This window comes from Gymnoscopelus braueri, assembly GCF_963280865.1.
Source record: "Gymnoscopelus braueri genome assembly, chromosome: 1".
Classification (NCBI taxonomy): domain Eukaryota; kingdom Metazoa; phylum Chordata; class Actinopteri; order Myctophiformes; family Myctophidae; genus Gymnoscopelus; species Gymnoscopelus braueri.
In genome coordinates, this window is record NC_137603.1 from 37,797,295 (window position 1) to 37,811,011 (window position 13,717).

Below are 13,717 nucleotides of genomic sequence, written 5' to 3' on the forward strand. Positions count from 1 at the left end.
TCAACAAAACATTTTTGGGGAACTCTTGCTTGTAATATTAAGCCACAGCTAACGACTGCTGTCAACGAGAACAACAAGACTGTCAACTATGAACAAAGCTTTTGACAACTATACTGGTTGTTAGCATCAGTGTCCTTTGTCACATCAACGTATTCAAATATGCCCCTAAAAATCTGTCACCAGAACCTATTTGACTAAATATTCTTGATTAATGAATATTTAATCGTAACGACCATAGGTCATTTACATATATAACCCTTTACCATGGTCACAATGTAATTCTTCAATTCTTGAATACACTTTATTGTAGTAAACATTATAGTTTAAAATAAGTGTGAAGTCTGAAGTGACTGCCTTCATATACAATGACCCTTTATTTCATCATAATAATTACATACCTCATAACACTTATCTACATATAAGAGCGCAAAGTAAGCACCACTATTTACATTCAACAATTCTCAAACAATTATACAAACAAATGTAAGGTTGCCTCTAATGAAACAACTTTAAAAACCATCCCTGTGCTTAGAGGTTATCAGTGATTGTCATATTTTCATGGGGGAACGTAATTGAAAAGCAGCAACAACACAGCTTTGGTTCAAAAAGTAATAAACATCTATATTCATATTATCATATCATAGGAGAATGATATCATATCATATTCATATATATGCAAGAGGATCTTTTCAGCTTTTCAAACTGTCCTTGATAATCAATGACACATTCATGAACCCCTGCGCCATTCTGTCTGCCATAAAATCTAGTGTAAGATATTAAACTGCAGTGCAACATCGATCTAAAATGAAAGCCCGCACCTCAAGGCTTCATAATTGAAACTCATAATTCAGTGAGCTAGAAAATCAGAAGAACTGGATTACTTTTCCTTTGCTTCGATGGTGTGAGAGTGATGCATTGGCAAAACTGTCACATTGATAGGTTTACAACTAATTCACTTCTTCCATCTTAGACTTACTCCTAGAGGCTTTGGGTTTGGGTGTGTCCGACTCCTTAGGTTCAGGTGAGAAGGGGGCCTCACTGGGACCATCTACATCAGGCTCTGGCTCGAGGGGTAAAGATAGGGTTCCTTTAAGACAGAAACATTAGGGTTGGAGTTGGGACATTTTACATGATAATAAAGACACCGATTGACACCGATTGTGTCTGCAAAACAAATTTCCAGCAACATTCCAGTCTTTGATAGAGAAATTATATTGTGTTGATCAGTTAAAATAGTACTGTGTAGCTAACAGATACAGATGTTATCATAGAATACCCTGCACCTTTTGGTAACTGGATGTTCTTGTTGTAGCTTGCAGCAGAAGACATGGCCTGGCCCAGGGCCTGATTGGACCCAAGGGGGGCACCAGGAGTTTTGGTGACAGCTGCTGAATGTGGTTTTGACTTGGAATCCTTGGCTGGTTTATTCCACACCAGACTCTCTGCCACCTGCAGGGCAGCCCCCATCTTCTGAGCCATATCTATCAGCTGTCAGTGAAAAACAGCCGGAGTCAAGATTAAGAACCAACTTCTAAAAGGCTGGATGAAACAATGGACTGTCAACAACAACATTATACACGCCTCTCATCAGGTGGACACGTGACTTTACATGTGAAGAATCTGACATAAACGTTTGGATCTACAGTACCTCAGAATCAAACTCCTCATTGCTACTAGAGTCTCTGAGAATGTTGACTTTGCTCTCCATCTCCTGATACTGTTCCAGGGCTCTTTTCTTATCCCCGTGGTTGTAGAGCAGGATGGCAAAGTTCAGGTTGACCAGTGGATTGGACCTGTAAGACAAAGTCAGCCAGTCCAACGAAGAGAATCAATAATTCATAATAACCTCTGAGGCCTCCTTACACCTGACATTAAATAATACACATGCAGTATCTGGGTGGCTTGGTATGATTTATTAAGGATATTCATGCCTTGCGTCAAAATAACACTCCAGTGTCCAAATGGAAATAGAACTGCTCTTTCCTTCACAAGACATAGAATGCCATGCAAGTAATTTTGCATACATGCATCAAAAAACATGATGCATGCGTGTGCACATTTGAGTAAACTGTTTTCTTATACCAGGGAAGGAATTATGTGAAAAGTTTTCCCTACATCCAGCATATATACAAACAATGAAACATTTTTGCCAGCCCCAGGGGGTCGGCCTACAGGAGGCTTTGTCTGTCGGTCGGTCGGTCTGTCCCTCTTTTCCTCCCCAGCCATTCAGGAACACTTCAGATTTCAACCACCAGGGGCAACAAGGGACAGGTGAATGTAATCAGACGGAAGGTTTGCTGGTCTCTACAACCAAATACCCCTATACACAAAATGCTACACACACACAAAATGCCTAAAAGGATTTATACTTTTAACTTATAAAGTGGTTTGTAGGTGTGTTGCCTACTAGGAATTTGTTCCTTCTGGGTCTGGCAGAACCAGGTCTCCTTTGGTCTTGTTTTCTATTTATTACCGCTCTCCTACTGCACTCTCATTTTCATTCATTTTTAATGTCACACATGCGTGTGTAACCTTAAACTTGGCAGTGGTACAACCTGCGGCGTAGCAAACATTTACTTGAATTATCAGTTGAAAGTGACACATTGTCTATTTGTGAGGAAGAGGCCTTCGCAGACCTGACTCTCTTTTTCCTCCCTCCTTCTCTCCCTTTCTCTGCCTCTCCTTCTTTCTCTCACAAATTGGCTGGGGTAGACAGGCCTTTCAAACATTCAGGAAGATGAAACAGTACTCAAAATGAGTGGCATTAATTGTAATCTGCATTTGGCATGTAGTTACTTTCTCAACGTATTAGCAAATACAGACTGTCCTTACTAGCGAAGGTAGTAGCCTAATGTGTCTGGGTCTTCAGTCCATTATATCTAGGTTTAAATGTGGTCAAGTTCTATCCAATTACAATGTGAACCACCAATATGAATTTTAACACATTGACTGCCAGAGTTTATTCATAATGTACTCACCCCCTTGCCAGCGATTTGGTGTTTTTTTGTTTTGTTATTTTGTTATTTAAATTCATTTGAGTTTGTCTGTCTGCGGTTTTAAACACATACGACAGATCGACCAGCAGAGAGCTGCAAATTGACACCTCGATCACTCGCTGACTCGCTCGCCCCCCCCCCCCCCCCCCCCAAACAGGCTCAAACAGTCAATACGTCATAACCGGATGTGACGTTTTCGACAATCGAAGTGGAGCTCTCCGTTCGTTTTTTTATACCGTGTGAAAAACCGTGTCTTGGCCTAAAGAGCGCATTTTTCAAGCTGAAACCGGAAACCGGAAACAGAAATCGCTGAAATTGCTTCCGGGTGAAGCGGAGGTGAGTGGAAAACGAAACTGATCTCGGAATGTAAATAAAACAGAGTGATCGTCTATTAACCAAATTAAACATTAGGACGCAGATCTGCGTTCTAGATTATTCTGACAGCCCACGGTTTTATTTAATAGGACGCAGATCTGCGTCCATGGCAGCTTATGTGTTAATGTCAGGTGTGAAAGTGACCCAAGATTAAAGATCTTTAAAAACAAATTCAAGGTCAAATGGAAGAGACTCACTTGTCCAGAGCCACTGCTTGTTCATAGGATCTGGTGGCATTCTCTACATCATCCAGATTGGTCAAGGCAACTGGTGAGAGTGAGTGCAAGACAGGAATTGAAATAAACTTAAACTGAATCATTTCTATCAAAGCCAAAATCAGAGGTGTGTTTAACATAGCATTTTGTTTGCAGTCAGAGTGTACACTGTGAGCACACAGTAAAACAACATGTTAGCTGAGAACATCCATACTGTATATCAGCAAACTGATTTGGGAGGTGGTGCATAGTGGACATGAGGTAGTTCTGACTTTTTTTATGCAGCTTGCTAGTGGGTGAAGTTGCACCAAAACCCTGGTTAAGCTCTGGTTTAATATTATAACATTTGGTTTCGACAAAGGCTCATGGTCATATAATGCGTGCTAATGTGTAAATGTAAATTAAAGACAAAAACGTGTGCCAATCCATTTGTCATGTAACAATATGTTAGTCAAATAGGTCATATGACTAGAGTTTGTTATTGTTGTTGTTTTAAATCCATAATTAATCTGTTCTGATAGTTGTGTTCAATTGGCTCCATGTCTAGATACGTCGGTACCTGCCAGCAACATGTACATCTCTCCCATGCGTGGATTGAGGTTGATGGCTGCACTGAGGAAGTGGAAGGCTGAAGCATATTGTTGCATGGTCAAATGCACCAGACCCAGATTGAACAGAATTTTCCAGTCAAATGGAGATAGGTAGTGAGCCCGCTTCAGGCAGCTGATGGCCTGTGAGGGGAAGGGAGATAAGAGGGACCAGTCTGTCAGCTAGGTCAATAATACATGTTATGGTCCACATCCACAATATAATCAATATCACGATTATTTCAAACTTCTGCCTCGATTATGATTACTGAACGCTTAGTCACTTATAGCAAAAAAAAAATCTACAGCACACAATGTGTTGCGATGCAACGCTTTGTGAGCTTTTAGATGGGCTATTTTTGTACACCACTATTGTACAATGAAGTATAATACAGGGTTAAGTGGTTAATCAGACTAATTAATTCAGTCGATTATATATTTTTTAGAATTTCTTTATTTTGATTTGTTGATATAAGAAATTAATTATAATTAATTAATTATAATTAAAAAACAAAAACTTTATTGGTTATTGATTCTAGATATCGGTTTTGATATATTTTCGGTTAATTTCAGTTCAGGTTCAGCCATAAGACAGCCATATGACAAATAATGCTGAAGTTAGGGAAGTGTCTTTGGTGGCGTTTCTCTGGCATACTGCTATGATTGAGGATGGCTGCATTTTCTGCAGCTTTGAATGTTTATCATGGGACCACTTCCATGGGGTCCTAGATGAATGAAGTGAACACTATTACTCACAGCTACGTATTTCTTCTTGCCAAAGAAGCACATTCCAATGTTATTCCAGAGAGGGGGGCTCTCTGGCACAGCGCAGGCTGCCACACGGTACTTGTTCATGGCCACATCAAAGTCTCCATGGGTCTGCATCATACTGCCTGCAGCCAGGATGGCCTAGGAGTAAATATAACATTAGACTGGAGCAAGGACGTCACTTTGAAACTTCACAGATCACATCACTGACTGCATTGTCACGGCATGGCTTTGCAGGAGTCTAGCCGTCTATAAGAGGTTCTGTCTTGTCTGTCTGTGTGTGTGTTCGGAGCTTATCTCACAAACCACTGGACAGATCAGCGTCACATTTCTTGTGCACATTGCCAGTAGGCAACAGAAGTACATCCACTAATATTATTAAAAAAAATCATGTTTTACTATTTGTAATATATTAACTTTAATTTTATAATGGAAGACAAAGGCACCCTGATCATACTGAAACCTTGCGCAAATTTGGCGTTATGCGTCACAAGGCTGGCCCACAAGGCTGGCCACATGAAGTCCGAGATCCACATTGGAGCCACACCATTTCCATGTGGATCCCGAGATTCTTTTGATTTACACTACATTCCCCACAAGAATAAGGAAGCTTATTGGTTGTTCAAGTACCCACTAACCGTGTAGTTGTTTGGATCATAGGTGAGAGCGTTCCCAAGGTGTTCAAAGGCTTTTTGGTATTTCCCAAGCTGAGAGAAACAGAAATAGGAGAGTAAATCATTAATTCCTGTTCAAATGCTTATGTCTACATGACAGCTTCTTTTCAGAAACATCGCCATGTCTAAAGTTTGTACAACCCCTACAACTAAAACAGTATGTTTCATTCACTCATCCCTTTTCACTACCAATCCAATGTGACAAAAAAGAATGATAATTAACAAACCTGTAAAAACAGCAGACCCAGAGTAGTCAGCACTTCAGTATTTTCTGGGGAGAACCTGAATGGAGCATAAGATAGCACAAGAATTTGACTAACAATGCATGTCATTACATCAAACGCAATTCAGCTGCTGATTATTCAGTTGGGCTTTGATTCAGCATAACTGTGGAGTTTTAATTATGAGTTGTTGGGGAGAGGATATGGCTCAAAGAACAATACTATGGTGAAGACAATTGGATGAAGAGTAAAAGAGAAATAGACGAGGGTGTAAGACTCTCAGTGGTATGTCTCATTAAAACCAACACCAGGGGTTGGGTACTTGATTAATTCATTTAAACCCAACAGGAGACTGCCATGTGCCATAATGAACCCTGATATAGATAGTAACTGACATTCCTTTATTTACAGCACTGCAGACACCAGAATTTCCCCATGAGGATCAATTAAGGTTCTTTCTTACATTATCTTAAGTCAACAGGGGACTATAACTACTGTGAATTGAAATAATAAATGTTTGTGTAGAAAGAAATAGATTTCTAATCATATCATATTCACGCTCTACTTACTCCACGGCACTCTTATACACATCAATAGCTTTGTCGGTATTTCCGGCTAACAAGTGGACCTTCCCCAGTATCATAAAGGTCCGGTCATGCTTGTTCGTCTGGAGAGCGATGTTTAGATGCTCTTCAGCCTATAGGAGAGTCAGGAAAGAACTGCAGTCAAACCACTGGGGCATGATGACCTTTAAACAGGGTATATAATGTTGATGAACTCAGCATACTCACATTTTTGAAGTCTTTCAGGAAGGAGTAGCATACACCCAGATTGTGGCTGATCTCCTGTGGTAGGAAAGGGTCAAATCATACCTGAGGCATTGGCTCATTTGGACTGCATATAAAAGGGACTCATGCTGTATAAGACTACAGATTATGGCATTATGGTATTGGCTCTGTTGCCTTTTTCAAAGGGTGCCACTTCTTCATTTATGCATAATCAACTTTCATTCTTGTTAACAAAACCTGTGGAAAGACACAAGTGCCAACACAAACAACTGCTGTTAGCACAGTCTTATGGAACATGCCACACCAGCTTTTCAATGCCTGTGGTACCTGTATGAGCGAGTGACACTGAATACCCTCTTGAATCTTGAATCAACAATAAAGTAATAGCATACAATGTAATTAACCATTGCATGAGTGATCACAAGTCCTGTCTGACCAGTTCAACACATATAGCTGCCATTCCTGGTTATGCCTGACTGCACACAGAACCCACAATATTAGGGAGAATAATGTTGCCATTGTCTCGGAGATGATAAAGAGGTTGGCACGCTATGTTAATAATATCTGTCACGCACTCTGAACTGCAGGCGATATCAGCGACAGAAGGCTAGTACGTGGGAATGGAGGTATTATCCCCACACTCACCTGTTACTACACAGTAAAATCCTCAGTGTTAATTTATCTTTATCTATTTGTACATATGTAATCAAATGGACCCGAAAACATTTGTTAAACTGGAAAATTTACTGTGTAGATTAAGAAACATATGACAGTTCTTTCTTTAACATTAGGGCTAGTGCTGCAACAGTTAATCAATTTGATCTATTATAGAAAATATTAGATTTTAATAAAATATTTATTTTAATGGCAGAAATGGCAGAGAGTCAAGCTCAGCAGCACTACCCAATTTTCGCTATTTTTGTGCAACACTGTTGTATACAACAAAGTATAAAATAAGGCTTGTTGTGTTTAATCAGAATAATGGATTTATACAAAAAATTAAATGTTTTCTGTTTATTCTACACACTAATCGATAGTTGCAGCCCTAATTAGGGCACAGAGGAGGATGCACGTGCAACATGCAACACAGGGATCAGGCATGCAAACAGCCCAGAGGAGAAAAAGGTGACAACATGTTTTCTTTCGGGTCAGGTATCACACAATTGCCCTATTTGGGTTCAAAAAGGTGACTGTAGCTGAAAAGTGACTCTTTTGCATGTCTGAGGGATGCTGTGATTATGTGACTGACAACAACTGAGCCCCCAGTGTGTCCAGATAAAAAAAAAATGTTACGTTTTACAAAGCTATCTGGACTCCGTAAATGTGGCCTTGTTAAAACCTTGACGCTTTTCCTTGTGATAAGCTCTTGTATAAATGGGAAAAGAAACGTGTGCCTAGGCATTTGTGTTCTATAGGCATCATGTGGAGGTCAATTTCCCTCCCGCATTTAGAATGCACGATGCCAGGAGCCTTGTTGATTTTCTCAGATAAATTGTACACAACCTAATAGAGGATTGATTTCTTTCCCTCACCCAGTCTTTCTCGTTGAGCCTCGCAGCTTCATGATAGACCTCAATTGCCGCCTTGTGCTTTCCCAGCAGAAATCTAGGGAGAAGAAAGTTAGACACTAAGTCAGCTTATTATGCGGCAATCATGAAACAAGCCAAGTCATAGCAAGCTGAATATTTGGCAACTCCACTCATCTTATGCATCAGTGAAAAACACAATCATTGGTGGTGGTGAATGGGGTCATTTTGCAACATTAACTAAACTAAACTAAAAGCTATCATTGGCGTTCTGTTTTCTTTTCATCATTGTGTTTTTCTTCATGTGTGCCGGGCCTCGTTACAGTAGATGATTAAAGATGGTTTCTGCACCCATGGCTGTGTGGACAGACAGTGCACTCACAGTGATCTTGCCACTTGTTTAAGGTTGTCAGCGCTGCTGGGATTGAGGATAGCACAGCTCTGGAACAGCTCCAGGCTCTGTTGGATCTTCCCCTCCAGACGCAAGATTAGCGCTGTGGCAATACAAAGGAGAAAATGAAGGGCTTTTCCTCTGTATGAAGTGGAGTTAAACCAACATATTAAAACTGAGGCACAGCAGGGGTCTGGAGAGCATATTTTGGAGGGGTAATGATGCATTAGCTAGCTTGGATGCTGAAGGCGCGGTTTTGGTGTAAGACAGCTCTATGTGGTGCATTTCTTAAATATAAGAGCTGCACTGCAGCTCCAGTTAGAAGAACACAGTTGATGTACCTTGAACATATATGGGATATTCACACATCCCATGGGTCTCCTGCAGTTGTTCTTTGATGATTGCCTGGTTTGACAAAGAATTGCAACATGACTTGACTTCTTATGTGGAAGTGTGATGTTGGTTGCAATAAGAATATAATACAGAAAGAAATGTATGAAGGAAAGGTCATATGAAACGCAGGGACAAACAGGGGATTTCTCACCTTACAGGTCTCATAGTCTTTGCGTATATAGTGCAGGTGGATCAGCCAGTTCCTTCTCTCTAGGATGGGAAGCTCTGGAACTGGGTGAAAGACAGTAGACTTTGAGATTTTGGGAAACATTTCCCAGTTTAGTCACGTTGTATCTTAGTCATCTTGTATTATCGGAAACAAAACTCTCTCAATTTGGCATTTTAATAGCTGGCTTCTCTGAACTGAAATATAGCATCATGCTCTTAGGGTTACTTTGCCCTTCTAAAGCGGTTTCCTTTCACAGTCTATAGGTTTGTGTGCAGGTATTAGCAAGTTATTTTCCTTGTTGCCGAGGCAACCGTGTCTCTAGCAAATCAGGTGCTTCTGACAGAGCAGAGGTCTGATAAGTATTGAGGTATTGAAAAGAGTCTCAGCAAGGAGCAGAACAAAGAAAGCTTTAGAAGGGCAGAGTAACCCTAAGAATAAGTCTAGCTGCTAGCAGGATGTTATATTTCACTTCAGACGTCAGCTTTTATGATCCTAAATTGAGTTATCTTGCACCTACTACCTTTTCTCTGAAGTGACAAAAAAGACCTAGAATCTATTTGAAATGAAGCAGATTTGAGTCTGCAACCAATATTGCACAAGATTGCTGATTAACTCTTGGCATACATATACAGCGTGATTTACACTAAAGCTCTTTTCTGTTTTTATCTGCCAGCCCTTAGACCAGGCCTCCACTGTTGCACAGCCAGTACCAGAGCTGGAACCATGTTCCAAACCCCTGACAGAAATCCTCTCCATCGCTGAGTAGAAAGCTGCATGGTTCTCGCAAATATTTGCCGCATCAAGATTCGGAATGGCCCTATTTGAAGTGACTTAATCCGCTTTCCTCCTGCTGAGACAGCAATAATATTCTTGTCTCCGCGTTTCAGCTGTGGCTCTGTGGCACTCCAAAGTCCACATATACAAAGCTAGGCAGATTTGTCGAAAAGTCAGGGATACATGTGTGACATGTATTCTAGCGACAATAAAAGAGGGATAGAAAGCTAGGACGAAGCACAGCATGGAATCTCACAAATATAGCCCTGTGAAAAATTACATCCCAAACATGGTGGATTTCTTGCATTGTTGGTAATGATCTGGCTAATGCTAAGACAGATTCTTTCCCTTTTTCCTTTACATACAAACATCTGTAAAAAGAGGAACATAATGGCTCTAACTTACTGTAAACTGTAATACAAATTTAATAAACACTCAAAATGTACTAACCACATAACAGCTCTTTTTGCTCACAAAGCAATTAAAGATAGGGTAAGTGATCTTTTTTTTGTGTTAAAATAAGTGTTTAATAGCCTCCCCGTCTCTCCAGCTTTTTAGAAAACAGAAAATACATTTTCAAGTCAGGATAAAAATGTTCTCAGCTCTTCCAATTGGCTGAAATTTGGCCACCCACCTGAAAATGCATTTTCTGTTTTTTAAAGAGCTGAGATGGGGAGACCCCTGTTACTGAACAAACACTCTATAGCTATCATTACTATAAGAATATAGAGCTTGAACCTTTGGAAACTTTTTATCTAAACAAAAAAATATCACTTTACCTACCTTTAATTACTTTACATATCATAACATTACTAAATGCACTTGAATATTAATTTATAAAAATATATATAAAATGTTTTTCTTATAAAATCCACCTGGAGTGCCTGGACAGGGATTTTGGATGCCTTTTTGACATAGTTTGGTCCTCTCTGGGTTAGGGTTGATAGTTAAAGTTATATTAAGAAGTTTCATGACTTTTCATTATATATTTAGTTATACTAATATAATGATTTGTGTGTATTTTAAAACATCAGTTTAATTATGCCAAATATTTCCGTTAATTTGGTTGTTTATTGAGCTCAGTTTTAAGATAAAAAATATACAGTATATCTTTATTTACTTTATTATTTAATAGTTTGTTTTAGGAAATAAATTACAGACTTCACTCATCACTAAACCTTACAGCTCAATATATGAAGGACTGCAAAGAGACATGCCATATTGTGCACAAATGTACTGATGGAAATGTTCATAACTGTCCATAGGTTAACACGAAGGCTTAGGGTGCCCTCTGCAGGATCAATGAGACAAAACCCAACCCACTGATGTAGTTTACTGGAGATGAAGATGAATATGAGGATTTAGCATATTGTTGTCTTTAAGCCCTAATATCTAAGCTTCAGTGTACAGTTCTTGATAAGGTTATAGAAATCCTTACAAAACTAATGGGCTAATAAAAATAATAAAAAATAACGAATGAGATAAAGAAAGAAAACATCTTGCAGAAGGACAATACCTTTAGGGGCCCGCCGTTTCTTGGGCTCAGTAGCTACTGGAAGCTGAAATAAACACAAATGTAACAATCAACACCTATGTAAAAGACAAGACTTATATATATATATATATATATATATATATATATATATATATATATATATATATAGTGGGTGAGACAGCAACAAATGATGTCTTCACCTCATGCTACAATGTTCCTCTCTTTTTGTGATTGTATGGTGAGTAAAACTAAAAGCAGTTTTGACAACCAGCCACACACCAGTCAAACAGCCACTCTGCACATCCTGTAAACGGTAAAATCCTGAGTGTGAATTTACTCATTTTGCATTCCAAGGGTGTACAAAATGTAACCATGTATCCATGGATACCCAGAGATACACTAAGGATTTTACTGTGTATTAGTGCAATCTAGTGCTAGTCAGTAGAAGCATGTTTGAGTGATAGGAGGTAGTTTGTGAATGAGGGACTTTACTGAAGGGGTGCATAAACACTTTTCTTTGCATCATAAGGACTCTGTCTTGCTATTTTGAGACAATGCTTATAGTTTTACTGTTACAAGCTAGTTAACCCAATCCAGGGTTGTTTTCTTTTGAACATATAGCCTACAGAGTGATATTTACATACATTCTTAAAGGGTTTGATCTGGGAAAATATGACTGTTTTAACCATAGAGTTATAGGTTTTAACCCAGTGTTTACAAACATGAGCAACACACTTCATACAAACCCCAAATATTAAAACCATTTTGACTGCTTTGATGAACAATGCTTTGTTTTACTATTACAGATAGATAGGTTTGATACTTAACTTTACTGGATAATTTTCTGTACTTTTACTTCTACTTCTACATCTCAGAGGCAAATATTGTACTTTTACTTCACTACAATTATTTGAAAACTTTAGTTACCTTTTGTAGATTTTTATTATTATTACAAAACATGCATTACCCACTTCAGCCAGAGTGTCCAGCCCTATACATTTCGGTCATTTGAAAATAGCAGATCTACAAGCTCACAATGCGTGGCATTGTGACGCATTGTGAGCTTGTAGATCTGCTATTTTCAAAAGATTTGTATACATTTACAACTTACATCTTCTGCAGAATTAATACTGTATACTTTTGGTACTTTAAGCACATTTTGATACCAATACTTTTGTAATCTTATTCAAGTAATGTTTTAATTCCGGACTTTCACTTGTAACAGAGTATTTCTACGTCGCAATATTGATACTTTTACTTGAGTAAAAAATATGAGTACGTTTTCCACCACTGCTCCTGTAGTGGAAGGAGAGGGAGATTATAAACAGACAGGCTATAATCTACTTAACAACCTCAGTTAGCGTTAGCAGCAGCTATGTAGCAAAGTGAGCCTTAAAAACATGAGCACTACTTTAATAAAGCGAACGCACAGAGAAATATCCTCCATCCTCAGACAGTGTAATATTGGTGTGTGTGTAATGTCAGATGCATCACACACTCACCGCCGATGCCTTCTCCTCTTCAGCCATCTTGGGACGACAAAACAACACGAGGATCTGTTGCCATGGATACGATAGAGGAAGGAGGGGCAAAACGCGCGTCTCTCCAATAGAAAGTCTGCTTCTGGCCACGTGAGATTGTGACTTCAAAATAATCAGTACTTTTTGTATTCACCAGTGGTGTACTGTACAGTAACCAAGTACATTTACTTAAGTACTGTACTTAAGTACAATTTTGAGATATGTTTTACTTTACTTGAGTATTTCCAATTTTCAGTACTTTTACTTCTACTCCACTACATCTAAGAAGCAAAATATTACACTTTTTACTCCACTACAATTATTTGACAACTTTACTGATTATTATTGCAAAACATACATTGACCATTTCATCCCTATATACATTTCGGCCATTTGAAAGTAGCTGATCTACAAGTGAGCTTGTAGATCTGCTATTTTCAAAAGATTTGTATACATTTTATACATTTGAAGTTTTGAACACTTGTGAAATGGGACATTCTGCATGAGCACATTTACTTTTGGTACTTTCAGTATATTTTGATGCCAATACTTTTGTACTTTTACTTCAGTAAATTTTGAATTCCGGACAATTTTCCGGAGTATTTCTACATTACAGTATTGATACTTTTACTTAAGTAAAAAATGTGAGTACTTTTTCCACCACTGGTATTCATTTATTAGTGTTAGTATCCCTCTGCCAGTGTGTTTACGTGTCCACTCCCCATCATTCAGTTGACAGTTCTTATTTAATTTATAACCTAAAGACAATGCTTTTAAGGCTATTTTACTTCATCATAGTATGGAATCGGATCACTGCCAATACTC

The 13,717-nt window shown here is 38.7% G+C and overlaps 1 protein-coding gene across 1 annotated transcript; it reads right to left on the minus strand.

The window, feature by feature from the left end:
- Positions 1-361: 361 nt before the first annotated feature.
- On the minus strand, positions 362-12,901 carry bbs4 (Bardet-Biedl syndrome 4; the record flags this gene model as incomplete). The annotated part of the gene is made up of 16 exons (XM_080438615.1): positions 362-1,087; positions 1,284-1,488; positions 1,649-1,793; positions 3,569-3,638; positions 4,146-4,317; positions 4,930-5,082; positions 5,580-5,648; positions 5,843-5,897; positions 6,406-6,533; positions 6,628-6,681; positions 8,157-8,229; positions 8,533-8,644; positions 8,883-8,946; positions 9,086-9,165; positions 11,394-11,436; positions 12,875-12,901. The coding sequence occupies 16 exons, from the start codon at positions 12,899-12,901 to the stop codon at positions 948-950; spliced, it is 1,590 nt and encodes a 529-aa protein (XP_080294741.1). The 3' UTR covers positions 362-947.
- Positions 12,902-13,717: the final 816 nt, after the last annotated feature.